General features: G+C 40.8%; 1 protein-coding gene across 2 annotated transcripts in view; it reads right to left on the reverse strand.

The window, feature by feature from the left end:
• Positions 1 to 590: 590 nt before the first annotated feature.
• The window catches only part of CPQ (carboxypeptidase Q), a 346,153-nt gene continuing 319,711 nt past the window's right edge, over positions 591 to 27,032 (reverse strand). For both annotated transcript variants that reach the window (XM_059672154.1, XM_059672155.1), the window contains one exon: positions 591 to 1,089. In XM_059672154.1, coding sequence (XP_059528137.1) covers positions 926 to 1,089 — 164 coding nt within the window. In that variant the 3' untranslated portion in view covers positions 591 to 925. The remainder of the gene's footprint in view (positions 1,090 to 27,032) is intronic.

Raw genomic sequence — 27,032 nt, forward strand, 5'->3', positions numbered from 1 at the left:
CCACTTTTCCCACTAGATCTTTAACATATTAATCATAGTTATGTTAAAGTCCCACTCTGACAGTTCCAATATCTGGGTTATCTCTTAGTCTAGTTCTCTTACTTGCTTTAATCCTTGATAATGAGTGTTTTTACTTATTTATTTGCATTTTTTGGTGTGTCTTGTAATTTTTTATTGAATACTGGGCATTGGGTGTGAAAAAATAGTAGCAGTTGTTCCCAGAGTGGATTTGACTCAATATTTTTGCTCTATGGGATCCTGTAAATATTATTTAGCCCCTCTGGTCCTTAGTACTTTTATCAGCAAATGTGAATAAGCCCCAACTTCATAAAATATTGTGTAAAATATATAAAACAGAAATATAGTATAGTTATTTATCTGGTGACAAACTCTAGTACTCTTCTTTAATAAGGCAATGAGACTATATATACTTGACTTTCTTCCTAAATGGTGACATTTTTTTCTCTTAATTAAAAAATCCATATCTTTGTAAATATACAAATTAGAAAGCCAAATGCCTCTATACATTCCATTAAGACCATACTACAATTGTGTATTCCTCTAATCCTTCAATAAATAACATAAACAAATTAGTGTCACATATCTGATTTAATGTTCATACACTTATAAAAATTAGAGTATTTCTAGTCCCAGTATTCTACTTTAAAAGCAGAAATAATATTTTTTTACAGGTGGTATAAAGAAATGCCTCCACTGTGATCTCTATATATATTGATTTTATGAATCATTCCTTATTTTATAAACAGAGGATGTGGAAAGTATCAGAAAAGGTAATAATAGTATGAGAAAATGTGTTTTTTGAAAATGAATCAGATGAAATTGTTAGGTGAAGAGGGGCTTCCTGAAGCTGAAGACCCAGGACTCCTGGCTAGAAAGGGCCAAAGTGCCCTATTTCTTGTTCTTGCTAGGACCTAGGCAGCATTTCTTCCATGTCTGCAACGACGTAAGAGACAACAGCCCAAACAGCAGCAGCAACATTCATCTGCTTTGGATCCATGGCGGTCATGGTGTCTCCACGGGAGTGATGGAAGGAGAAATATTTATATAAGTCGTCAAGTAGACTGGCGCCTGGGGAGAAAAGAGGACGAAGTCTTAGTGAAGGATTTTGACAAAAACTGCTGCATAGCTGCTCAGAAACCACTGCCACTCCTTTTTGCTTCATTCTTGCCTGCTCCTACTCTCTAGGCCACAAAGGCAAAATACTTTCTCAGCCTCTCTTGCAGCAATTAAGTGGCCATGTGACACCATTCTATTAGGATGTGAGTGGAAGGCCATAGGAAGGTTCTAGGAAAGTCTTTCCTGACAAAAGAGTCAGGCAAAAACCCTAATGATACATGAAAGGTAGATGAGGAGTTTGAAGTTACCTGAGACAAGAGGCCCACACACTAACAATGGCAGAGTGGAAAGCCAGAGGGGCCTGGATTTAGAAAACATTGCTAACCCAAGGATCAAGTTCCTAATATCAGTTTGAGTAACTGATACCAAAGTCTTCGTATTTACAAAACGACAGTGTCTTTTTCTGTATCTGCAAGGATGCAAATTATGTACCTCCCTGGATACAAAAGAAGGTCAACACTCCTTTGTTCAAGTTTTCCCTCTCAAATCATTAATTTACTTCCCGTGAAATTCCCTGGCACCCTCCAAGGGCACCAGCAGGAGTCTCTGCCCTACTTGGAAGCTTTTTTCTCATTCAAGTGAAGCTTTTCTCTAGCTTCAGCGGTGGATTGGAGCCTCAGCAAATCGTTGGTTGCTCATATTCATCCTTCAGAATTCACTGGGTCCATTTTATGGACTCCAGTTGTAGTGGGTTAGCCTCTGGTTTTGTGTTTAGTTACTGTCTTATGAAATATACACACATAAGGTTGTAGAGAACATAAATGTGTATTATAAAGTACATAACTCAATGCAAGAAAGGTATTACTAGTATCTTCAAAGCCTATTGCATGAGCCCATGTCCACCCCCGGGCCCCATTCTCACCACCTGTAGATACTTTCCTCCTTCCAGCGGTCACTATGCTGTCGTGCTTCTGTGTTAATTTTGTTGTGTGTGTGTGTATCCTATATAATAAAAGGCTAATATGCAAATCGACCAAACAGCGGAACAACCAGTTGCTATGATATGCACTGACCACCAGGGGGCAGTTGCTCAATGCAGGAGTTGTTGGTCAGTGTGCTCCCACAGGGGGAGCGCTGCTCAGCCAGAAGCCGGACTCATGGCTGACAAGGGCAGAAATGGTGGCAGGAGCCTCTCCCGCCTCTGTGGCAGCACTAAGGATATCTGACTGACAGCTTAGGCCATCAGTCAGGCATCTCCCAAGGGCTTCTGGACTGTGAGAGGGTGCAGGCCAGGCTGAGTAACCTCCCCCCGCCCCAAGTGCATAAATTTTGTGCACCGGGCCTCTAGTGTGTGTGTGTGTGTATGTATGTATATATACATATATATATGTGTGTGTGTGTGTGTGTGTGTGTGTATATATATATATATATATATATATATATATATATGAATAAAGTGTCTGCCTTTTGAACCATATACTACAGATATATTTCTGTGGCTTGCTTTTTTGCTCAATCATATGTAAAATTTATTTGCTATTTATAGCTGTAGTATTTTCATTTTTTATTGTGTACTATCTCATTTATTTACCCATTTCCTTGACAATGGGCATTTACATTGTTTCCAGTTTTCTGTTATTATATGCTGCTATCAGCATTCTCTAGGGTCTAAATATAGGACTGGAATGGCTGAGTTATGTGGTATGTGTGTGTTTAATTTTATCATGCAATTCCAAAATATTTTCCTTTGTTATTTATACTTTCACTGTTAATATATGAGTCTTTCTCTTGCTTCATATCCTCTCTAGCACTTGGTATTATCAAGCTAATTTTTGCTAATAGGTGTGAAATAGCACCTTATAATTTAATAAGATGGTTTTAATTTTAGTAAGCAACAGTAATGAAAATTCTGTGGTATTGCCATAGGGAAAGATAAGTTGGTTTTAATTTTTAAAATTATAAGGTGGTTTTAATTTTAATTTTTAAAATTATTGAGATTGGGTATGTTTATATGTGTGTGTATATATATATATATATATATATATATATATTTGGTCAATTATGTTTTCTCTTTTGTGAACTATCTGTGCCTTTGCCCATTTTTTGATTTGTCTTTTCTTAATCATTTATAGTTCTTGACATACAGTATTTTAGATACTAAACTTTTGTTAGCATTGTTTATGTCCATAATTTCCCATTTTGTGGCTCTTTTTACTCTGTTTGGTGAATAGATATTCTCACTTTTAATGCAGTTGAATTAATGAATCTTTTCATGCATGATTTTCACTTTTTACATCTTAAGAAATCCTCCTTAACCTAATATCATAAATAAAAATGAAAAACAAAACTTTACAAGTTTTATTCCATCAGAGAATATAAGTTCTTCATCCATTTAAAGTTGGAATTGATTTTTTGCATATAGTAGGCTTTATTTTTCATTTGTTCCAGCAGAATATACTGACTTAGTACATCTTTTTTCTCCACTGATCTGCAGTATCAATTTTACAATATATCAAGTTTCCTTATATGTGTGGGTGTATTTTGGGGCTTTCTAATTTTGTTCCATTGGTCTATAAGTCTTTCCCTATGGCAATACCACAGAATTTTCATTACTGTTGCTTTCTAAGCCTTGTTTTTTCTCTTCCCTCTCCTTCAGAAGTGTCATACTATTCTTGACCATTTGCTGTTCCAGATAATGCTTAGAATCGTCTATATATATAAAAGCCTAAGCAACCCTTATGACTGGACAATAGCTATGATACACACTGACCACCAGGGGGCAGACACTCAATGCAGGAGCTTCCCCTGGTGGTCAGTGGGCTCCCTCAGCCAACCTTCTGTGGCTGGCCAACCTCCCACAGTCCCTCCCCCATGCACGAATTCATGCACCAGGCCTCTAGTTTAAAATATTACAAAACATTTTTGAATTTTGATGGGAATCATACTAATCTATATGTCAATTTTGGAAAAATTAACATCTTTGATTAGGATACGGTTTTCTTATTCATGAAAATGGTGTGTTTCTGTTTGTTTTCTATAATGTCTCTACAGTTTTGTAATACAGTTTTGCATACCTTTTGTTAGTTTTCTCCATGGTTTCTACATTTTGCTAATTGTAAATTACACATTTTTTAAAATTTGCACTTCCTGTTTGTAGCTATTCATTTTTAGCATCAAAGATATCTCTGATTCATAAAATGGCACATGTTCCTTTATTTTTCTATACCATGGGATAGTTTGTATAAGATTAGAATGATTCATTTCTTGGCTATTTTGTAGAATTCCTTACAAAACCATCTAAGTCTGATTTTTTTTTTTTTTTTGGTAAAAAACTTAATGATTCACTATTATCTTGATTATTGGGTGATTCAAGTTTTGTATTTCTTCTTGAATTAACTTTGGGAGTTACATATTTTAGGTATTTATGAGCTTTGACAAAATATTCAAAATGATCATAAAGTGGTTAATAATATCCTGTTTTTATCTTTTTTTATTAAATTTATTGGGGTGACACTGGTCAACATGAACATATAGGTTTCAGGTGTAGGTTTCTATGTTATAACATCTGTATATTGCACCATGTGCTCACTATATATATATATATTTTTTGTTAAATGTTTGCAGCATCTTATCTCTAGGGATGCCATTTTTTTTTGTTCCTGACATTGGTTATTGGTGTCTTTTCTCTTTTTTTGTTCATCAATCTTGCCAGCAGCTTGTCAGTTGTATTAGTCTTTTGAACAACAACAAAAAGAACACAATTTTGGTGTGTGTTTTTTTTTAATACTTTCTATTGTATAGTAGTTTTTCTATCATTGATTTATACTCATTCCTATTATACCCTTCCTTCTTTTTTGGGGGGGTTTATTTTCTTTTCTCTAACTTCCTGAGTTGAATGCCTAGTCTATTACAGACTTTGTCTCTAACATAAGTAAGGCTACAGGCTTCCCTCTGATACTGCTTTACTATCTATATCCTACAGTTCAGATGAGTATTTTCATGATTATTCAGTTCTAAATGTTTACTAATTCTCAGTTTTCTTTGATTCATGTGTTAAAATGTGTTTGTCAATTTTCAAAAGTATGGGGTCTCCTTAATTTTTCATTATTAATTTCTAATTCAACTGTTAGGGAATGTGGGCTGTACGATATAAATTCTTTGAATTTTGTTGAGATTCTTCTCTATGGGCTTTGTCTGATCCATTTTTATAAATGTTCCATGAGTTGAAAAGAATGTGTTTTCCGTATATTGCATATGTCCACTAGATCAAGCTTGTTAATTGTGTTCTTCAAATCTTCTAACTCCTTACTGATTTATTGTCTATTTGATCTATCAGTTTTGAGAGAGATGTGTGACAATGCCCCTCTGTGATTTTGGATGTGATAATTGTTCTTATAGTTCTGACAATTTCTTTTTAACACATTTCAAAGTTATGCTATTAGGAGCACACATATTTAGAATTGCATCTTCCTGGTCAGTTGAACATCTTTATTAATGACTACATCCTCTTCATTTGTGGGAATGCTCATTATCTTGAAGTCTGGTTTTTCCTGATATTCAAGACAGCCACCCCTGCTTCCTTCTGCAGAGTACTGGCCCAATATGACTTTACACATCATTTTAGTTGAAGTCTTTCTTTGTCCTTACGTTTTTAAGGGTTTCTCTTATAAATACTTTAAAACTGAATTTTAAAAATCTAGTCTAGAAATCTTTTATTTTGAACTGCAGAGTATAAATCATTTATGTAGATTGTGATTATTGTTATATTGGATTCATTTACATCGTTTTAGTTTTTGCTTTATATTTGTTTAGTTTTCTACCTTTCTTTCTTGCCTTCTTTTATTTGATTTTTTCTCCTCTCATTTACTTTCTCACATTACTAGTTTGGGAGTTATAGACTTTGTTTCAATTCTGTCAAGAGACTTTAAAAATCATAGCTCACATATTCATCTTAATAAATTTAAAGTTGATCAATATCTTATATTAGGTTATTAGGGTCCCATATTGTGTCTCCTGTCCCACATGCACTCACTACTTATTAAAACACACACTGTAGAAAAACAGATTAGCCGAGACCCTCACACAAATGCTAGGCTTTAGAATTTCCTAACCCCTATAGATTCTCACTTTGTCATTTTTTTTTTTTTACCTCTAAAGACTCCCCTTACTTTGCCTCTTGCTAAGCCACGCAGGGGAAGGAATGTATCTATGAACTTCTGGTCTACCACATTGCCAGAGCTCTCCTCTCCCAATCCTTTACTTCCTGTGCATGGATTGGACACTTCATTGTTCCTGAGCCCTCTGTTGCCTCAGGATGCTAACTTTTCCCTAGCCCAACCCAAGTTTTAAAATCTTTGTACCAAGGTTTTCCCTACCTATCCCCACAAACTTCTTGCTCTGGAGTAGAACTGGACTTACCTCTATTCATATTTTACACTGAGGTCAGCCCTGGTGCTCTTAAACACACCACAAGCCAGTGAGGTGAAAAAGTATAAAATAAAGCTCAACTATCAACCTTGACAATTAATGGCTCAAATATCCAAAACAGGGTGTATAAAGCTGCCAATTCCTATCAAACCCTTCACCCGTGTTGAGGAGGCTTCTTCCTCTTCACTGATTTTTCTTTCTAAACGAATAAAACATGTTTTCTGTGAGCCAAGGAGCTCAGAAAGAGGGGGATCTCATATCACTCAGTCTGAGAACATAAAACCTTCAGCGTGGAGCCAAGGTTCACAAATGTTCATAAGGCTCAATTCAATTCACTTGGATAAATACTTGAGTTCCTGCAGTATTGTAGGCAATAGGCTAAGGACTGTGGCTGATAAAAAGGGAAAAAACCCCACAGTCTCTACTCTCAAAAGCTTATTCTGTAGTGTGGGCAGAGAAAATGTGTCCACAAGTAGTGATAATGGAGCAGAATATACTGAGTGCTACCAGGGAAGGCCAAAGAAATAGCTCATGAGTAGATAGCTCATGTCGTTAAATGCCCACATCTCACACCTAGACCAGGTCCCTTTGCTGATGCTCTCCTTACTTCTCGTGTCATGATCTTCACTATCCTTTCTTAAAATTGATTATTTCATATATGTTTTTCACACTATATGTAAACTCCCTTAAGGCAAGGCCTGGATTTTGTTCCCCACTCTGTCACCCATGCCTAAAACATAGCACCAAATAGAAGATGAATGCATATATGTTGAGTGGACAACACTGTGGTGATTGCCCAGAGTGGGGGTGGGGGAGGACGAGGGTGTCAGGGAAATAAACAGTGGTGGGCTGAGATTTGACTTGGGATGGTGAACACACAATACAGTGTACAGATTATGTGTTATAGAATTGTACAAATGAAACCTGTATAATTTTGTTACCTGTGTCAGCCCAATAAATTCAATAAAAAGGGGGGGAGGAAATGTAGTCAGGGTAAAAAAAACACACAATAAGGGATGATGAAGTACCCCAGGGCTAGCAACAAGGACAGCCTTTACCACACATATGTCTAGAAGGGAAAAGAAGCAAGCAGCTATAACTGCAGTTACAGCTGTAGGAGAGGGTCACCAGGGAAGCTGGGGTGTCTAGAAACAGGAAACCAGTCCCCTGCTGTGGCTCCCTTATCCTACGGGCCTCCCTTTGGCCAAACCCAATCATAAACCTGAGGGCAAGTGTGACTTGTTAATGCAGTCCATAACAATAAGCCTCCAGGGGCACAGTATAGGGTAGAGAAAGGCGAAAATGATATAAAGTGCAAAAGATAATATCCAGTGCAAGTGCTTGGGGTGGCAACAGAGGTTCCAGCTGAATAGCATATGGGAGCATTCCAGTTTCAGTGATGTGGGGAGTAGCAGGTTCATTATTGGCAGATTAAGTTGGTAACCAACTGTGGAAGGTCCTAAATATGAGGCTGAAAATAGACTAAATGTAAATGGGGATCCATGGGCAGGAAGGTGGGAGACTGGAACTGCTCCTTCGGAAAGCACCCCAGAGAAACAAAGAGGACCACAGAGGTGAGGAGACAGCGGGGGAAGATAGTTTTGGGTACAGGTAACAAGGACCAAGGCCAACTGATGACATTCCAGCCTCTGAAATTCTCGGGAAAGCATGTGGCTGAAGATAACCGAACTTCCCAATGCAAAGGCCAGAATCCCATATTAAAACCACAAGTCTCTTGATGCCATGAGCTCACAGCAGACCCAGGGAGACCAATCTGGGGGTTTGCTTTGGTAGTAGCTGGAAGCATTTAAACCGAAACCATGACATTTCAGAAATAGTTGAAGCTGGTGCAGACCATATGCTTCCTGGATCCCAGAGAATATCAGGTGGATGTAAAATTCACGTACAAGTTAAGGACAAAGTCAAGGAGCTTAAAGAACAGAAGTCACGGAGGGGTGGATGGAAGATGAATCAGAATTGTGGAGGTCAAGAGACAGGAAGGACCTTTAATTCCAACAGAGTGTGGCTCACTTAGGGCTGTTTTCCTCCCATTCCGTGCTTCTTAAAGACATTGCCTGACAGAAAAGACTCCAAATTCTGTATTGAAAAAAATAGAGGCAAGAAATATTTGTGCATGCCCCCTTCAGGCCTCGGAAATTCCCTTTCTGTCTCAGACGGAAAGAACTTGACTGTCAGATGGGTGGGAATTTGGCTGCCTCCCTGTAGAACTAGTGACTTAAGAAAGGCATTTCCTTAGAGATCATCTAAGTTCCCTTGAACATTTTACAAAACTAAAACAATTCCAGAAAATCCGATATCACCAACTCGAATGCTGATAACCGCAGGAGATACGCGGGTGGGCCTGTTGGCTGCTTTGCAGCTTTGTCTGTGCAATTCCAAGGAGACGTTTTATCAGTGACAGCTACTGATCTAAAAGACCTGCGCTGAGGGAAAGCCTGCATTTCAGTTTCTGAGAGCACCTGACATCCAGAGTGGGGGGAATGCTGGCTGTCCCCAGGGAAGAATTGCACGGTGTCTTTTGACAGATGAGCTCTGAACAGGGAATTATCAAATGCTTCTTAGAAACAGGAAGCTGGCAAGAAAAAGCCTGTTCTGAAGGCTCAAATTCACATCCTGGAAATGAACTACAGCACGAAGAGGGCAGTTCACTGTTAGGAACTGGTTTGTAAGGGAGGCTTAGCATTTAAGGATGTGCAGACATATCCTTAGTTTGTCAGTCAAGGAGAAGTTGGACCTAGGCGGGGAGATTTAGCTTAAAGACAAGGGTTGGAATCATACAGGCCTGGGTTCAAATTCACTCTTCTGCTAAATAACTGGGTGACTTTGGGAAAATTATGGAAAGCCATTTAGCCTTAATTTCCTCACTTATGAAATAGGGCGTCTGATACCCGACTTTCAAGATGCTTAGTAGGCACTCAATTAATTTAATTATAGATGTTACATAACCAGGAGGATGATCAGTTAAATACAATTGAAGGACTTAAAATTCTAACTTAACAAATCAAAGTTCTGACGATTGTTCTTCAAGATGAGACAGCTGGACTGTGAAGTATATTCTGTATGACCACATTTCCATCCTGGTTTGGATTATTTTTCTTTCTCCTCCTCCCCTTCCCCCTTCTTCCCTCTCCTCTCTAAAGCTTTTTTTGTAAACATTCATCTCAGAAAATATTTTCCAGCTGTGTGACCGGGTGATGATGGTCCAGAGAATATTGTAAGAAATAACCAACATGCCCCATATTGTTCTCGCAGATTCCAATCTTCACAGAGAGATCCCAGTAATGACTGGTCTGTGCAGGATATGGGAACAAGATTGAATACCTGCTAATTCCTGGAGAGATGGGTGGGTAATACACAAAAGTTTCTCACAGCCCCCTGCTATTGTACATTGACCCATTCACAGAGTTAGGAGGGTTTTCATGTACACAAATTAAGCAATTTGTGTTAGGTGAAGTTTTTGAAAGACATTGGAAAACTTTGAAAGTTTACATTCAAGCCTGTTATTTCAGTGCATACATTGGATGCTGCAAAGTTGCATAAAAAATGCACTCACAGGCAAGCAGCTGTGGAAAATCCATTTCTCCTTTATAAACATATCTTGAACGGTCTGGCATATGCAATTTAATTGCAATAGAATGTATTACAGACAGTCCCCCAATCATAATAATTGTGGAGTTAGAAAAATATTATGGTCTTAACTTAGACCATGCAAGAAAACTTGGTCTCGCTAGAATCTATGAAGTCTAAAAATACATTTAAAATTTAATTACAATTATTTTTTTTTCAGCAACATTTTCAAATAAAAAACGCCATTACCAAAACAATTAGAAAATCAATTCATGGAATTTGTAGACATTGACTATGTCTTTTTAAAAGGGGCAGTTTTATCCCTACTGCATTAAATCTCATTGAAAATCAGAGTGAAAAGCAGTTAATTAAAAGCTTCAAAACCCATAGTTCCCCAGAAGAGAAAGCAACGTATAAGAGGGAAAAGAAGAAACAGCAAAACAAAGAAAAGGACAGGAAAGGAAATGGAAAATATCCCTGATGAAAACTCCATGGAAAGCATTATAATTTTAATTTCTAAACTCTTAACCTACCCAAGCATCTCCAAGCCTGTGCTAAAAAGTTTCAGATGTGCTACTAAGCCCCTGAACCTTCTCTCTCTTCAGAAAACTTGGAGAAGTTGCTGGGATAATTTTCACTGTGTAGTTTGGGTCAACACCAATATACTTGGAGAACCTCCAGCTCACATGTACCTGAACTCTGTGAAAATGAGTCATCTTTCCATGAGGCTGAAGAACTGTATGGCAACAGTAAGACTAATCACTAATACACGCAGTTGGGACTAAGGCTATTTGTTGATTGCTTCCTGTGTGCCTACAGCTTTTTGGAGATTATTTCATTTAAAATTCTCCCAGTGACCCCATGAGAAAGGGGATTATGTGTCATTAACAAATGGAAAATAGTTTTAAGTAACTTGTCTAAGATTATACAGTAGGAATTGGTAGAGATAGGATTCAGGTATCTCTGATCTCAAAACCATGCTCCTGATTTTCTGTACTTTTTCTCACTGCCCTATCCCAGGAAATCTATAATTACTTTTCCCCCCAGTGGAAACTATTGGCATGATTCACTCCATTTGTTGCTCTGGTCCCCCCATCCCCATTTTCACCTCATGACAAGGAGATGGAAATTCAAGTTGCATATATGTTGGGCCATAAAACAGAGTGTAGACTTGAATTATCTTCACACAGTGGGCTCAGGCAGCCTGGGGTTATGTATCAGAAGATGAACAGCAGAGTCCTGCCTGACACCAAGTCCCCACCACTGGCTGGGCTACGCTTTGCAGGGACTGGCAGTCCTTCTCAGAGTTGCTGGCCATTCTATCAAAAACCCACTTCTCTCTCTGATCACTCAGTATTCCCCTTACCCTGCTGTTTTCTTTTTCATAAGACTTTTTACTACCTAAAACTGTATCATTCTTGTAATGGTCTTAATATTTTCTGTCCGTCTTTGCTATTAAATGTAAGCTCCATAAGAGCAGGGACTTTGTCTCCCTAATCCCCAATGCCTGGCACATAGTAGATACTCAATAAATATTTGTTGAATCAATTGTTGGATAAAGGAAAGAGTTAAATATCTAATGGGGCAAAAGCAAAAAGTACATCCTACTTTCTGGGGATTCTATTCTGTACCCTTGCCTTGTGGAATGACAAGTAGAACTATGCAATATGTTTCTATACCTCTCATCACTGGTATGGAAATTACCCACAACTTGAAAATAAGGCAAAAAGGTGGGCAGTTATATACGTTCAATGCCATTCAGGGGAAAGTCCATTCAAAGTTTATCTAGGAGAATGTACTTAGATTGACTCATAGCTTACTACTGATTAAAGGTTCTAGACTTAGTGAAGTAAAACATAAATTTTTGTCTAGTAGGGATGAAAATGATTTCTTTCCCATGGGCAGATAATCTCAAAAGTTAGCTTATTGTCCTCTAAGACATTAGCCAGTTTCATCTAACCTAACAATCTTATTCTAGTATTTCTTTATTAAATTACATAAACCTAATTTCTCAAATGCTCTGTAAATTGGTGTTAATGTCTGATCCCATCATTAATTATTTGACATGTGCTTATTTTATATTTGCATGAAATTCATGATTTTACCTTTTATATAAATACTAGAGGCCTGGTGCATGAATTCATGTATGGGTGTGGTCCAGCCAGCCCACCCCCATAGGGGCCCATTGGGCCCAGGCTAGCGGAGGGGCTGCAGGTGGTTGTCTGGCCAATTGGGGCCCGTATCAGGCTGGTTGGCTGCCCCAGTGCACATCATAGCCACTGGTTGTTCCGGTCACTGGGCTTTTATATATATAGATATATGTCTTTGTCTGTGTAAAATATTAGGTTTGTCCTTAACACCCACCCACCCACCCCCTAATATCCTTCTTTCTTTCTTGACTTGACTCACACCTTTCACATGGAAGTCATGATTTTTTGTTTTAGAACATTATAACTTAACTAGAGGCCCGGTGCACAAAAATTTGTGCACTCGGGGAGGGAGGGGGGGTCCCTCAGCCCGGCCTGTGCCCTCTCCCAGTCTGGGAACCCTCGGGAGATAACGACCTGCTGGCTTAGGCCTGCTCCCGGGTGGCAGAGGGCAGGCCCAATCCCTAGGTGCAGCCCCTGGTCGGGCTCAGAGCAGGGCCATTTGGGGAGTTGGGGCACCGCCCCATGTCATGCACAGAGCAGGGAGGATCAGGAGGTTGCGATGCCACCCTCAGTCACGCTCAGGGTAGGGCCGATTGGGGGATTGGGGCACCGCCCCCTGTCACACTCAAGGCAGGGTCGATGGGGAGGTTGCGGTAAAACCCCCTGTCACGCACAGAGCAGGGCCAATCAGGGGGTTGGGGCGCTGGCCCCTGTCACTCACAGAGCAGAGCCCATCAGAGGGGTTGGGGCGCCGCCACTCTCACACTCAGGGCAGGGCCGAAGGGGAGGTTATGGCTCTACCCCGTCACACACAGAGCAGGACCTGTTGGGGTGGGGCGGGGGGGGGGGGGGAGGGGGTTGGGGCACCACACCCTGTCACACACAGAGCAGGGCCGATCAGGGGGTTGGGGCACTGCACCCTGTCACACACAGAGCCGCAGAGCGATCAGGGGGTTGGGCAGCTCCCCCCTATCAGGTACAGAGCAGGGCTGATCAGGGGGTTGGGGCACCTTCCCCTGTCCCGAACAGAGCAGGGCGGATAGGGAGGTTGTGGCCCCGCCCCCTGTCGCACACAGAGCCGCAGGGCGATCAGGGGGTTCAGGGGGTTTGGGCACTGCCTCCTGTCATACTGATGCCGGTGCCGGGAGGCCTCGCAGCTCCGCTGATCCCCGTGCACTGGGTGTGTGTGGGGGGGGAGTGTCCCTCAGCCCAGCCTGCCCCCTCTCACATACTGGGAGCCCTCAGGAGTTGACCCCCATCACCCTCCAATCGCAGGATCGGCCCCTTGCCCAGGCCTGATGCCTCTGGCCTAGGCGTTCGGCCCGGGCAGCGGGGACCCGCAGCTGCAGCGGCCCCACGATCGTGGGCTTCGCTTTAGGCCCAGGCAAGGGACCCCTAGCTCCTGGGACTGCCAGCTTTGACCGTGCCCAGCTCCCATCGCTGGCTCCACCCCTACTTCCTGCTATCACTGGCCAGGGCGGAAAAGGCACCTGATTCTCCGATCATGGCTGGGGGGCAGGGCAAAGGCGGCCCCAGGGCCGCCTTTGCCCTGCCCCCCAGCTCTTAGCTCCCCCCTGGGTTTCTGATCACTGTCAGTGGCAGGGGGCTTCTTCCTGCTTTCCCTTTGGCCTCCCTGCATTGTGCCTACATATGCAAATTAACCGCCATCTTGTTGGCAGTTAATTTGCATATAGCCCTGATTAGCCAATGAAAAGGGTAGCTCGTACGCCAATTACCATTTTTCTCTTTTATTAGTGTTGATAGCATCCATACAAACCTTGAACAATCGCGTTCATATGTGATAGGACCTTTATACTTGAGTGCAAAATTTCATGTGTGAGTGTGTGTATTCCTTGCTTCATATAGAGCTATTAAGCAACACCCACATAACTCTCTCCTTCTACCTGGTTTTGCAAGACAAACTGACATTTCTTCTGAGAGGGGTAATTTTGAGCCTTACTCATGTTTATATATCAGTTTCAGTTTATTATTCTCCCTTTGTCCATACAGAACTTATTGCCCACTCTTCTTTCCTAGCCTGATGTCAATAAAGTTCCCACCTGTCTGAGCCAGGGTGACTCCTTTAATAGCACCCTCCTTAATGCCTTTCTGCAGTTCTCTCCATACCTGAGGGCTGGCTGATGCTCACTAGGAAAACATCAGTAAAAATTGTTTCCAACAGAGCACACTGTGAGAATACTCAATGCATATGGCTCTTTGACTTGCCAAGATTCTAAAGATTATTTCCAGTGTGGAGTTTCTAATGCAATCCTTAAAATCATCATGGTTTTTAAATAACTGTGTTTAAATGGACAGATTTTTATTTCTGGCTATAGATACAAAAGGTGACCAGGCTGTCGTGCAGTAGAAGGCAGGTGTCAGTAGATGTAAACCTGTCATTCATTCTTTCAGCAAACAGACAAAGGAATGGACTAGTTGGACATACTGCACGGGCAGGCTATTCTATACCTACTTCCCATACTGTACAGTGATCATTCTGTCAAGCTGGTTGAATGACCCGATAGAGCAGGAGTCCCAATTTTGTCACCCACTGTGAAATGATTGTTTTGTTGGCCGACAGGTTGATAGGGATATGTTCATTCATAAGAGAGGTCACAAGGGAGACGCTATGAACGTCTGACCAGTGATTCTCACTTCCACATGTCCAGGCTAATGGATTTATAAAATCCAAGGTCGATTATTAAGTACTTAAGCACATAGTTATAGGGGGAAAGAAATCATGGCTTTTGTAAGAGAAAGCCTTGGCTTGTTTTTCCAATCTTTATAATATTTAAAAAGATAAAAAATGTTGTGAGCAAGGTCAAGGAAGGTACTTTACTGACAGTCAAAAATATTGAGTTGTTGTGGGGTTGAAGGGAATGTGAATAGAAAAATAACTGGCAAGGAGACAAAGAATAGAAACAGCAGTGATTTCTCTACAAAGAGGTCTACCTGAGGATTTGTATCACTTGGATAGTCTTGAGAATCCGAGAAGGCTCTTCCAGCTACCTGGATCTCCATTATGCCCCCAATAAATAGGACTGGTTGACAGTCGCCTTCATAGCTGATGAAGCCACACTGGGTTACATATTGAAATGAGACTGTTTTGAGAGGGTGTACCCAATAATTTTAGGTCATGCAAAGGTGGGCAGCTGAGCCCTCCACACAGTGTCTCTGGGGGCCATTTTCATAAGCAGAATTATGGGTTGGACAGTTCAAGAGTAGGCACCACGCTTGGCTCTTTTCATTTCTGGATACCATAGTGTCAAGGTCACAAGAAACTATACCACAGAAGACAGGAAGTAAATATATTGAAGAAATTTTACTGCTAAAATCCCATCTGAAAAGATGAAGTATTAAAAAATAGAATAATATTTAAGTACTAATGAGTAGCATGCATCATGTCCAGAAACCAGGGGTATGGTGCCCTGTGAAGCAATTTAGAGGCACCTCAGGACAATGAAGAAAATTGATCTGGGAGTCAGAGCCTCTGGATTCCTGTCTGTTCCCCATATTTGTTTATGTGTCAGACAGCATGGATTTATCCAAAATAAGTGTGCCCATGCTTCTGCATAAGGCATTTGGTTACAAAAAGATGACAAACTCCTTGGCTAATGCTGCAAAATACGAGTGAAGCTTTCCCCAACTCGGCTTCCTAGCAAAAGACGACAAGGACAGACACATGTGGAGTAATCCTTGCCTCAAACCCCACTCTCTGAAAGTGGAGCAAAGTTAGATGGGGACAGTGGTAAAAAATGTGGTGAATGTTGGCTTAGTTATTCAAATATGCTTTCATTTTATTTATGCGAATAACCTTTTTCTTTCTTAGTCACCTGGCAGGTTCTAATTTGGCAGCTAAATGCATCCTCTTTAATTGACTAACTCTTAAAGGGATGCAAAAAAAATTTTTTTTATACACAACTTCTAAAATATAATCTCCTAAAAATCATTATGCAGCAGGAGGAAAACAAGGAGCTAAACATGAAAAACTTGGTGAATTCCAAAACAAAGGAAACAAATATATAAGAAGGAGCCTGGGAAATGAGTATACTTTTAATGCAAATGCATTTCACTTAATCTAAAACATCAGTTCAAGGAATATCCATTAAATACAATGCTCATGAAAAGATCCTGGCCCATGGTAATCCATTTATAGGAAGTTGACAAGACTGAGATGCAAATTTAACATTTAAATATAGCTAAATACCCAAAGCTATTATGGTTGACCCTCATTAATGTAATTTTTGGGACAATCCTTGTAATGAGGAAACAGTGATTATTCTCAGTAGCCACCTAAAATATAATTATAGTGCATTTGATTAAATGCTTCTGTGGTGAGATAAACTGCAATTTACACATTTCTGGGTGTTCTCTAAAAAAACAAAAAGGCTGATGATGATAAAGGAAGCTAATGCTACTTTGTGGGGTAACATGTCATTAGCTGTTTCATCATTTGTACTCAAACTACAGAATTATGGGGTAAAGTAAATGGGGCTTGAGATTCGCTGCTGCAGAAATAGTTTCCTGAAATAGTTTCCAGCACAGAGTTTATAAACACCGGGAGCCCTGCTGTTTCACCTCCTGATTTATTTTTCTTAAAGGCTTTAGAATTCTTGACAAAAGGTGGAAAGGAAAGGATGCTGTCTTTTACTAACGAATTAAACCCGTAAGAAGACCTCGTTATGGAGGACAGGGAACAGGAAGGATGAATTATTTCTTGTTTAATCCCATACAGTTGAGAAATAATCTTCCTGTTGCTTTAAATATGTTAAAGACTACTCAGGATGATCACAGCGCCCTTTACATGTATTAACTTTGCACTCATTGCTGCAGAGCAAGGCGGCCACTAGGGATTCTTTCAAACATGACTTGTATACAAGGCTTTTGGAAAGGAGACCACATTCATCCATCTGATATCTATTGAACTCCTACTAAGGGCCAAGTACTAGCTGGGCCTTGGACAAACAATGGTGGGCATAACAGCTCTGCTCTCACGGAATTTCATGCAAGTTTCCAATCTAGTACAACAGTACATTTCTGTTGAAGACTGAAAAATAAAAGATCACATCCAAAACTGCGTGGGGCTCCCCAGTTTCTGATTTTAATGTAATAAAGATTATTTATGCGAGCGTGGTATAAGCTGTTCCACATTGGGCCTGGGAAATACTAGTAGTCCTCCTACTTACTGTCTCAAGTATTGGTTATGTTCAATGCAATATCAGGTAATGATGAAAAAGGTTACAAATCATAACCATAATCACAGCCAGGATTTACTAAGTACTTTCTATGTGCCGTGGCCTTAACGAAACATTGACATGTATTGTCTTATTAAATCCTCACAATGGTTCTATAATTATTATCATCCCCATTTTACAGATGAGTAAGCTTAGGCTTAAAGGTTATGATAATGATTATAAACAAAAAATGTTTGGTGAGCTAAGAAGAATCCATAGGCAGCAAAATAGCAGACATATGTCATAGCAATATTTTTACTGATACAGCTCCTAGGACAATGGAAACTAAGGAGAAAATAAACAAATGGGACTACATCCAAATAAAGAGCTTTTGCACAGCAAAAGAAACCATCAACAAAACAACAAGAAAGCCCACTGTATGGGAGAACATATTTGCCAATGTTATTTCTGATAAGGGTTTAATCTCCAAAATTGATAGGGAACTCATACAACTTAACAAAGGAAGATAAACAATCCAATAAAAAAAAAATGGGCAAAGGACCTAAATAGACACTTTTCGAAAGAGGACATACAGAAGGCCAAGAGACATATGAAAACATGCTCAAAGTCACTAATCATCTGAGAGAGACAAATCAAAACGACAATGAGGTACCATCTCACACCTGTCAGAATGGCTATCATCAACAAGTCAACAAACGGAAAGTGCTGGGGAGGATGCGGAGAAAAAGGAACCCTTGTGCACTCCTGGTGGGAATGTAGACTGGTGCAGCCACTGTGGAGAAGAACAGTATGGAGTTTCCTCAAAAAATTAAAAAGGGAACTTCCATTTGACCTAGTGATCCCACTTCTAGGAATATATCCCAAGAAAACAGAAACACCAATCAGAAAGGATACATGCACCCTTATGATCATAGCAGCACAATTTACAATAGCTAAGATTTGGAAACACTCTAAGTGCTCATCAGCAGATGAGTGGATTAGGAAACTGTGATACATCTACTCAATGGAATACTATGCTGCTGTAAGAAAGAAGGACTTCTTACCATTTGCAACAGCATGGATGGAACTGGAGAGCATTATGCTAAGTGAAATAAGCAGTTAGAGAAAGATAAATATCACACGATCTCACTCATTTGTGGAATATAATGAACAACATAAACTGATAAACCAAATAAAGTATCGAATAGACTGTCCAACCTATACGGGAAGGCAGGGGGTGAGGAGGTAAGAGATCAACCAAAAAACTTGTATGCATGCATATGAGCACAGCCAATGGACACAGTAGCGGGGAGGGTGAAAGCGGCTGGGGAGAGGTCAATGGGGGAAAAAGAAGACTCATGTAATACTTTAAACAATAAAGAGTTTAAATTAAAAAACAAAACAAAAAACAAAAACATCTGGTGAGGAGATCTGTAGACCTTTTTACCTTTTGCTAAATTCATCTTTTTAAATATTTATTCTGTATCTTGTTATCTTAACGTGTTTTTTAAAAAAATTTTTATTGGTTAATAAAATGAGAGGTTTCAGGTGTACCATTCAATAACACATCATCTGTATAGTGTATTGTGTGTTCATCACCCCAAGTCTCCTTCCATCACCATTTATCCCACTTTATCCTCTCCTACCTCCTGCACCCCTTTCCTTCTGGCAATCACCATACTTTGGTCTGTGTCTATGAGTTTGTGGGGGTTTTTTGTACTTAATCCCTTCACCTTTTTCACCCAGCAATCTCTAACAGCCCTCAGTCTGTTTTCTCTATCTGTGAGTCTGTTTCTATTTTGTTTATTTTATCACCATTATCATCCCTGGGCATTTCTCTTGACTGGGTATTCTCCTTGCTATGGGTCACATTTTCTTGCTTCTTCACATGTCTAGTGAAATTTGTGATTGGATGGTAGGCCTTGTAAATTTTATACTGTTGTCTAGATTTTCTTGTCTTCCTTTAAAGAATGTCGAATGTTGTTTTTGCAGTTAGAGACATGCTTGATCCTTTCAAGGCTTGCCTTTAAATCTTGCTAAGGTGAGTCTAGAGTTGTCTTGATTCTAGGGCTCATTTCGTCCTACAATTAAAGTGAAGTCCTTCTGTGGTCTCTATTAAATACACCACATACTCAAATTTGTTCCATTTTGGCTGATTAGAATTCAAACTTTTACCAACCCTGTGGATTCTGTTCAGCCTCCAGCTCTCTGATGGCCGTCTCTGCTGAGTCTTGTGGAATCTTACCCTATACATGCTCAGCTTAGTATGCAACAAGAGACATGAGGGGAGCCCTTACACAGATGTCTGGAGCTCTTTCTCTGTGTAACTCCTTCCTCTCTGTTACTCTGTCCTATAAAACATAGCTGCCTCAGACTCCCAGAACTCTAATCCCTGTCTCTGCAATCGAGTGAGACTACTGTGCTATGTTTGGGCTTCCCCTCCCTGTTCCATGCCCTGAAATGTGCCTCCAGGCAGAAAACGGGGGGTCATCTTCTGTTGTCTTTACCTCAGGGTTCCCAGTCTTCACCTCCTGTTGTTCAATGGCCTGAAGCAGATAATTCTGATTAACTTCTAGAAGGTGAAAAATATGTCATATGGTGCTCTTCCTCTATATTTCAGCATCTGACAGTTGCTTTACTTGTCAATCTAGCACAGTGGTTAATAACACAAATTATAGAGCCAGCCTCACTGAGTGTGAACCCTTACTCTGCATGTTTCAGCTTGTAGCAGGGGGAAGGATATTTTACTTCTCTGTGCCTCAGTTTTCCAATGTATAACTTAGGAATGATCATAACTATACCTAGCTTTTAGATTTGTTTGAGCTTCAATGAGCTAATGAGTTAGAATGCTCTTGGTATATGATAATACTCAATATGGTAGCTATTGTTAATGTTATTATGACTCATCATCAAAAACCCAATTAGCTTATTCCCATATAATGGATCCTTTTTTTAAAAAAATCTCGTGCAGATAATTGGAATTTGTCAACGAAATCACATAATACCATTTCATTATTGTTATATTAAAGATTCATGCATTCCATCTCTTCCAGTCAATCAGAAGTAACAAGTAACAAGCCTGAGAACAAACAGCCTTGACAAAAGCCACATCCTAAGAATTTAGGGGATTATAAGTGCACCCTGCTCTTCATCCTTCCATCCAGGGTGGCAATGAAAAGGCATATGTGCACTGTATTTCCAACAATGAGATTTTATTGGAACTGCAATAGTGGCAATAGATCAGTAAAGGAACACGGCAGTGAGTCTGCTTGTAAAATGAAGACTCCTTTTATAGAGCAAATGATTGCCCACTAATTTATCTATGCCGTAAATCTGGAGTTTTATATGTAGGGTCTGTAAATGGGCTGCACATGGGCCACTACTACTTTCAAAGACTTGGGTTGGCCTCTTTAGATGGCTGCTTTCCAACATGAAAGAGCTGCTCCTTTAGGGAGACCCTCCCGGGAGCTTTGAGGGAGTTCTTGGGAACAGGAGGTTCCAATATTTACATGTGTTAGGCAAAGGTTTGTTAATCACTTGTGTATGTGCTTAGCCAGCCTGGATATCATTCATGCATCCAAGAATCAAATAAGAACTCAACTTTTAACATAAACAAATATCTTTGGTATTTGCTCGGCAAACCAGCCCATGTGCTACCACTACCACTATCCTTCTGTTTTGGGAGTAGTCCTTCCTCATGTTCCTGAAGGCCCCTCTCTCTGGGTCCTGGAGAAATGGCCAGCTGTTGCCATAGCTGGTTTGGCTCAGTGGATAGAGCGTCAGCCTGTGGACTGAAGGGTCCCAGATTGGATTCTGGTCAAGAGCATATGCCTAGTTGTGGGCTTGATCCCCAGTGTGGGGCATGCAGGAGGCAGCCAATCAATGATTCTCTCTCATCATTGATGTTTCTAGCTCTCTCCCTTTCTCTCTGAAATCAATAAATATTTATATTTAAAAAATAGCCAGCTGTCAGGTGACTCCAGCAGAGTTGTTGGCATATCTGAAGTTCATGTCTTTTAAATATTTAATGATAGTCTTCAGAGGATAAAAGGATAAAGAAGCAATTAAAACTCACTCTCCTGACTGAATACTGTGATTCAATTAGATTACTTTAGCTTCTGACGTACTACAGTGCAGGGGTCTGCATGCTGTAACTGTTTTAAGTAAGTCCTCCCCCCCCTCCCCCCGATGTACATGGGAGAACTAATATCACAGAATAATAACAGATTCTGAATCATCTAACAACCTCCACTTTCTGAATAATTTGAATTTTTTTGTTGTAAATCCTCACGCAAGGATATTTTTTTCCATTGATTTGTGTAAGGGAGGGGGAGAGACACATCAATTGTTTGCCTCTCACATGCACCCCAACTTAGTCTGGGGATCGAGCCTACAACTGAGTACATGCTCCTGACCGGAATCAAGTCTGAGACGCTTCAGTCCACGGGCCAACACCGTATCCACTGAGCCAAACTGGCTAGGGCATGAATAATAATTTGAATTTAAACCATTTTTCCTTCAGAAAAGATTAGTATTTTCATTTTCTATGTACCTTACCACTATTTCTGTGAGGAAATAGAGGCTGGATTCGTATTCCTCTATTATTAGACTATGAGAACCAGGGAACCACAGAGAGTAAATCATTTGCTTGAGATCATACAGTGTGACACAACCTAAGAAAATCCTGGACCTTGGAATGCCAATATTGCAACCTTTATGCTAGATTAGGGTCAGCAAAGTATTTTGTAAAGGGCTAGAGACTAAATATTTTAGATTTGGTGGGCCACACAGTCTCTGTTGCAACACAACTATTCAACTCTGTTGTTGTAGCATGAAAGCAATCATAGAGTGTCAGTGTAAATGAATGAGCATGACAGGTTATGAAGAATTTATGATGAATTTCTCTCTCTCTCTCTGACTTTCCATTGAATATATGAGGAAACTGAGAGGTTAATTCACTTGTTCAAGGCCACATGGTTGCAAATGAAATGTGAAGACTACAGCATGAGTCTCCTGACTTCTAATACTTCTCCTCTGCTAACTGTCCCAGGGGAAATTCTTACCAATACTTTCATTTTCAGATGAGGAAACACTGGAACCTGGAGAGTCTGAATGACTTGTCTGGGGTCAATGATCTGTTAGTGGCTGAGCCAGAACTAGAGCCATCATCTGTGGCTTCCAGGCTGGTCACCTATCCCTTCACATTATTTTGAACACTTCCCTGAATAAAAGATGTAACTGGACAGAACAACGGTATGTCCATTGCATTTTATTTTTTAAACTTCCTGAAATGATATTTTAGAAATTATCTCTTTGATGTACCAAATAGTATCCAAATACAGAATAATGTTTTGATTCACTTTGTGTTTTGACTATATAATTTTCAAATCCCAATCTGGGTTATAGAACTTTTATTAGCATATTGTAGTACCTTTTGGTTAATTTTACTCTTTAATGAAGTCTGATGATTACATCTTTAAGCACAGTACTTAATTATCTCCTTCAATCCAGGGAATTTGTGTATCAAAAGGAAAATAAATTGATAAAGAGGACTCCTTGGTTTTAAGTAGCACTTTAAAACAAGTGGATAAAAATGGAATCATCCTGACTTCTAGGGTCTCTTCCAGCTCTCTCAGAACGTAGTACATGACAGGGTGACCAATTGTCCTGGTTTGCCTGAGACTGAGGGGCTTCCTGGAATGCTGGATTGTCAGTGCTGATACCAGAAAAGTCCCAGGCAAACCAGAATGAAGTTGGTTGCCCAGAACGCTGAATAATATGTGTTGAATGAATTGACCACTAACTGTAATTCTGCAAGCCTGGAGGTAATGGTCCTCATTTGGAACAGGTACTGGGTAGGGGCTGGGGACAGAAACAGGAGGGCTGTCTAATTTCTTAGAACATGAGCACAGTAGGGCTTTGTGATTTTGTGAAAAAAAACCAAACCTAACTGCTTTAAAATATCAAAGTATATCCTATATAATAAAAGCCTAATATGCAAATCAACCAAACAGCTGAATGACCAGTTGCTATGACATGCACTGACCACCAGGGGGCAGAAACTCAACACAGGAGCTGCCGGCAGGCCCCAGGCCAGCTGAGGAGGGTGCCAGCGGTTTCCCTCCCACCGCCCCCCTCGATCGCCCTGCAGAGAGGGGCAGGGCTGGCCGCCAGCAGGAGCCCCCTGATTGCTGGCCAAGCCTAGGGACCCTACCCGTGCACGAATTTTGTGCACCAGGCCTCTAGTATATATATATATATACATACACACACACTCTGAGTGGCCAGATTATTATGACCACCTGACGTTTGTAGACAAATTAGCTATAATTTCACGCTGAAGTTGCTAGAGGGCCAGGCCATTATAAATAGGGAAGCAGGTTGTTTATCCATATTTTCAGAAAAAAATCACTTCTACTGTCGTGGTAAACAACTCAATTTAACAGCCTTTGAACATGGGATATATATATATACATATATATACACACACACACACACACACATATATATATACTATAGCTGAAAGAGCACTCCATGAGGTCAGTGGGAGAAAAGGAGACTTATGTAATATTTTAAACAATAAAGAATTTAAATTTAGAAAAAAGAAAAGAAAGAACAGCCCATTGACAAATCTAAATAAGTCTGGATTATTATTGCTACATTTCCCACTCATTGGTAAAAACAGTGTAATCTATTGCTCAACCTAAGAAACAGGTAAACAAAGAGCACTTTTAGCTCCAAGTATAAGAAAAGGCATTTGCTCAACATGGAAAGCCCTCCACCAGCTCCTGGTGACTATCAATTCCTAGACTCCACAGCCTCCAGCTGCCAGCACAGGAGCCACGGCAAGCCCAGGAGGCGATGCCAAGTTTCCAGACTCTAGACCCCAGGCCACAGGCCAAATGACACCGTCCTGAGATTTCTCTGAGGCTGCCTGCCATGTCTACCTTCCTCCCACAACTCTGGTTTCCCGAGTTTGGCTGGCTGAGCAGACCTGCCGGGGATTTCCCAGCTTTGGGGAAAGGAGTTTCTGGTGGTCCCGTTAGAGCCCAAGCAGCTCAAAGCTTTCTTTGTTGTGAACAGTTAATGTGCCTGCCAAGGGGCTTTGCCTCCACCACAGGTGTCAGCTACTCTCCCTGCCCTGCAGACTGTTAAAAGCAAATACCAGGAGGATCCACACCATCCAGCAATGAAACAGCTGCTAACACACTGGCCCGGGTTAAAAACCGCAAATGACGAAAAACTTGGGTAAAAGCAACGTGAAGGGTTTTCAGACTTTTCCCTATAGGAACATTGAAAGCCTTATTCTAATTTTCAGTTACATCTGCTGACTGTTTATTTAAGGCCGTGGTTAGAAAATTCAGTTTAAATATGCATCCGTGAATTCAGTTGACATTATGGGCTGGCCAGACCCAGTAATGTGTCTGGCTGGCTATTATTTCAGTCTTAATGAGGATAGGCAGGGACAGTCTCCCCGACCGTCAGACTGTCCTAAGGAATTCAGGCACCTAACTTCATTAGGGACAGTCTCCGCACCCTCCCGGGCCGCCAGTCCTCCAGCCCTGCATGTCTCTGATTTCTTTCTCCATAACTCTTACTTTGGGCTTCACTTTTTCTAGTTCCTTCATTGAGTCCATTACCCAAGTTGGTATCATTTCCTTTGTCTTCTTTTCCCCCTTCTGATCCCTCCTTGGCCACTTTTCCCTTTTATTTCCTGTCAGCCTCACCCATTTTCCTTCGTTATTTCACTCTCTCCTTTCATTGTCCTTGTCCTTATTGCCCAACTTCTGTTCCTCCTTTTTCACTTGGAATTTCTTTAAGCATTTTAAAAAGTCCATTATCACCATGTTGCTTAATTTTTAGTAAACTTGATTTAAAAAATATATTTTTATTGATTTTGGAGAGAAAGGGAGAGAGATAGAGAAACATCAATGATAAGAGAGTATCATTGATTGGCTGCCTCCTGCACGCCCTCCCACGCCCACCCCGGGGATTGAGCTCACAACCTGGGCATGTGCCCAGACTGGGAATCGAACCATGACCCCCTGGTTCAGAGGTTAACGCTCAACTACTGAGCCACAACAGCCAGGCTGAACTTGATTTTTAAAGTGGAAACTCCATTTCCTTAGTGTGCTATGGCAGAGAGGTAAAGCCATAAAATATTCCTAAAGCCAGCCTCTCTGTGCCAGAATGAATTTTGAAGCAGGTGGCGAGGGGTATGAATACACACCTCTATCCAGCTTAGCGCCCACTGTACTCCCCAAATATATACAGTCTGTCCATGCCCAGAGAAAAATCAATTTTTCCTCATTGAATATCATATGAAGGCGGTGGAAGTCAGGTACTAGTCAACTATTTAAAGAGAACAAATTCAAAAACTGGCACAGAGCTTTCTGAAATCGCTATGAAGTCCAGCCTCAGAAACAAGAGTCCCTGAGTCAGCTGAGGATACTCCTACAGGATGCCTGATGTATGTGGGTAGGTCAGAGCGCTCTGGAGTATTCTCCAGACCCCCAAACATTCCGCGAACACAACACCTGAGCAACACAACCCCACTGGCCAGAGTGAAATGCTTCTGGTGGAAAGCCTTCAGTAGTTTCTCTGAGTTAGGAGCAGACTCGGACTCACACCTGCCAATATAGCTTTTAATTACAAAACACACCCATCGGGCAGTGCGGGTAACAATAATTATCTTGGTAATTAGGTTCTGACCTGCACTGCATACTTAGGACCTCGGGCTTGTGTGGAAACAGAAGACGCAGGGGGAATAGCTTTAGAGTACTTGGTCTCCTCCAATGAGCAGGTCAGGTCCTTAATAAGCTCTTCCTGAAAGCATGAGAAGGCAGATTGCCTTCCCTTTTGTACCCCCTTCCTCTCCTTTCTGGTTCAGCAAATCTGAGTTGTGTTGCAGAATGGAAAAGAGGGAGAAAGCTGCAAACAAGGAGGCGGGGTGTTGGGAACTGTCTAGGAAGAAATCCAATTTTTGTGTGCTCTGTGAATTTCAAACTGGTAATGCTACACTCATTACACTGCCCATTAAGCAAACAATACAGGGGAAAGCCTGTGGTGTTTTGGAGGCTGGGAGGGAGGAGAAGAGGCAAGTCGGAGAGAGTAAACAAGATGAGGGCATTGTTTTAAAGGAGACTGCAAATGTTCCACCAGGCAAAGAGAATGCCCGAGCGCGCACACACACTGAAGAATGAAGGAGCACATCATTTCAGTGCTGACAACTGCAGTAACATCCATTGCAGCCACACAAGGATCTGCTGGTGTCTAGGTAATGGTGTGACTTCCAGGCAGTGGGGTTTAACGCAGAGAGAGGAGGTGTGACCAAATACTTGACATATTGACTTGGTGTGAAGAAATAATATCAGATCTGTGAGTAAACATGGTTACCTCATAGTAAAAACAGGGACACAGAAAAGGGAGAAGGAAAAACACTGACGACCTACTAGATGCCAGGCCCTTCCACATATGTTGTCTCATTTAATCCCTAAAACACACTGCCTGGCGCAGTGGTTAGTATCAGGCTTTGTTCCCAGACGAGAAAAATAGGCTCAAGAAGATATGCAAATAGCCCAGGTTCATACACAGCTGCTCAGTAAGTCCCGTGGGG

Source organism: Myotis daubentonii, chromosome 17 (assembly GCF_963259705.1).
Source record: "Myotis daubentonii chromosome 17, mMyoDau2.1, whole genome shotgun sequence".
NCBI classification, from domain to species: Eukaryota; Metazoa; Chordata; class Mammalia; order Chiroptera; family Vespertilionidae; genus Myotis; species Myotis daubentonii.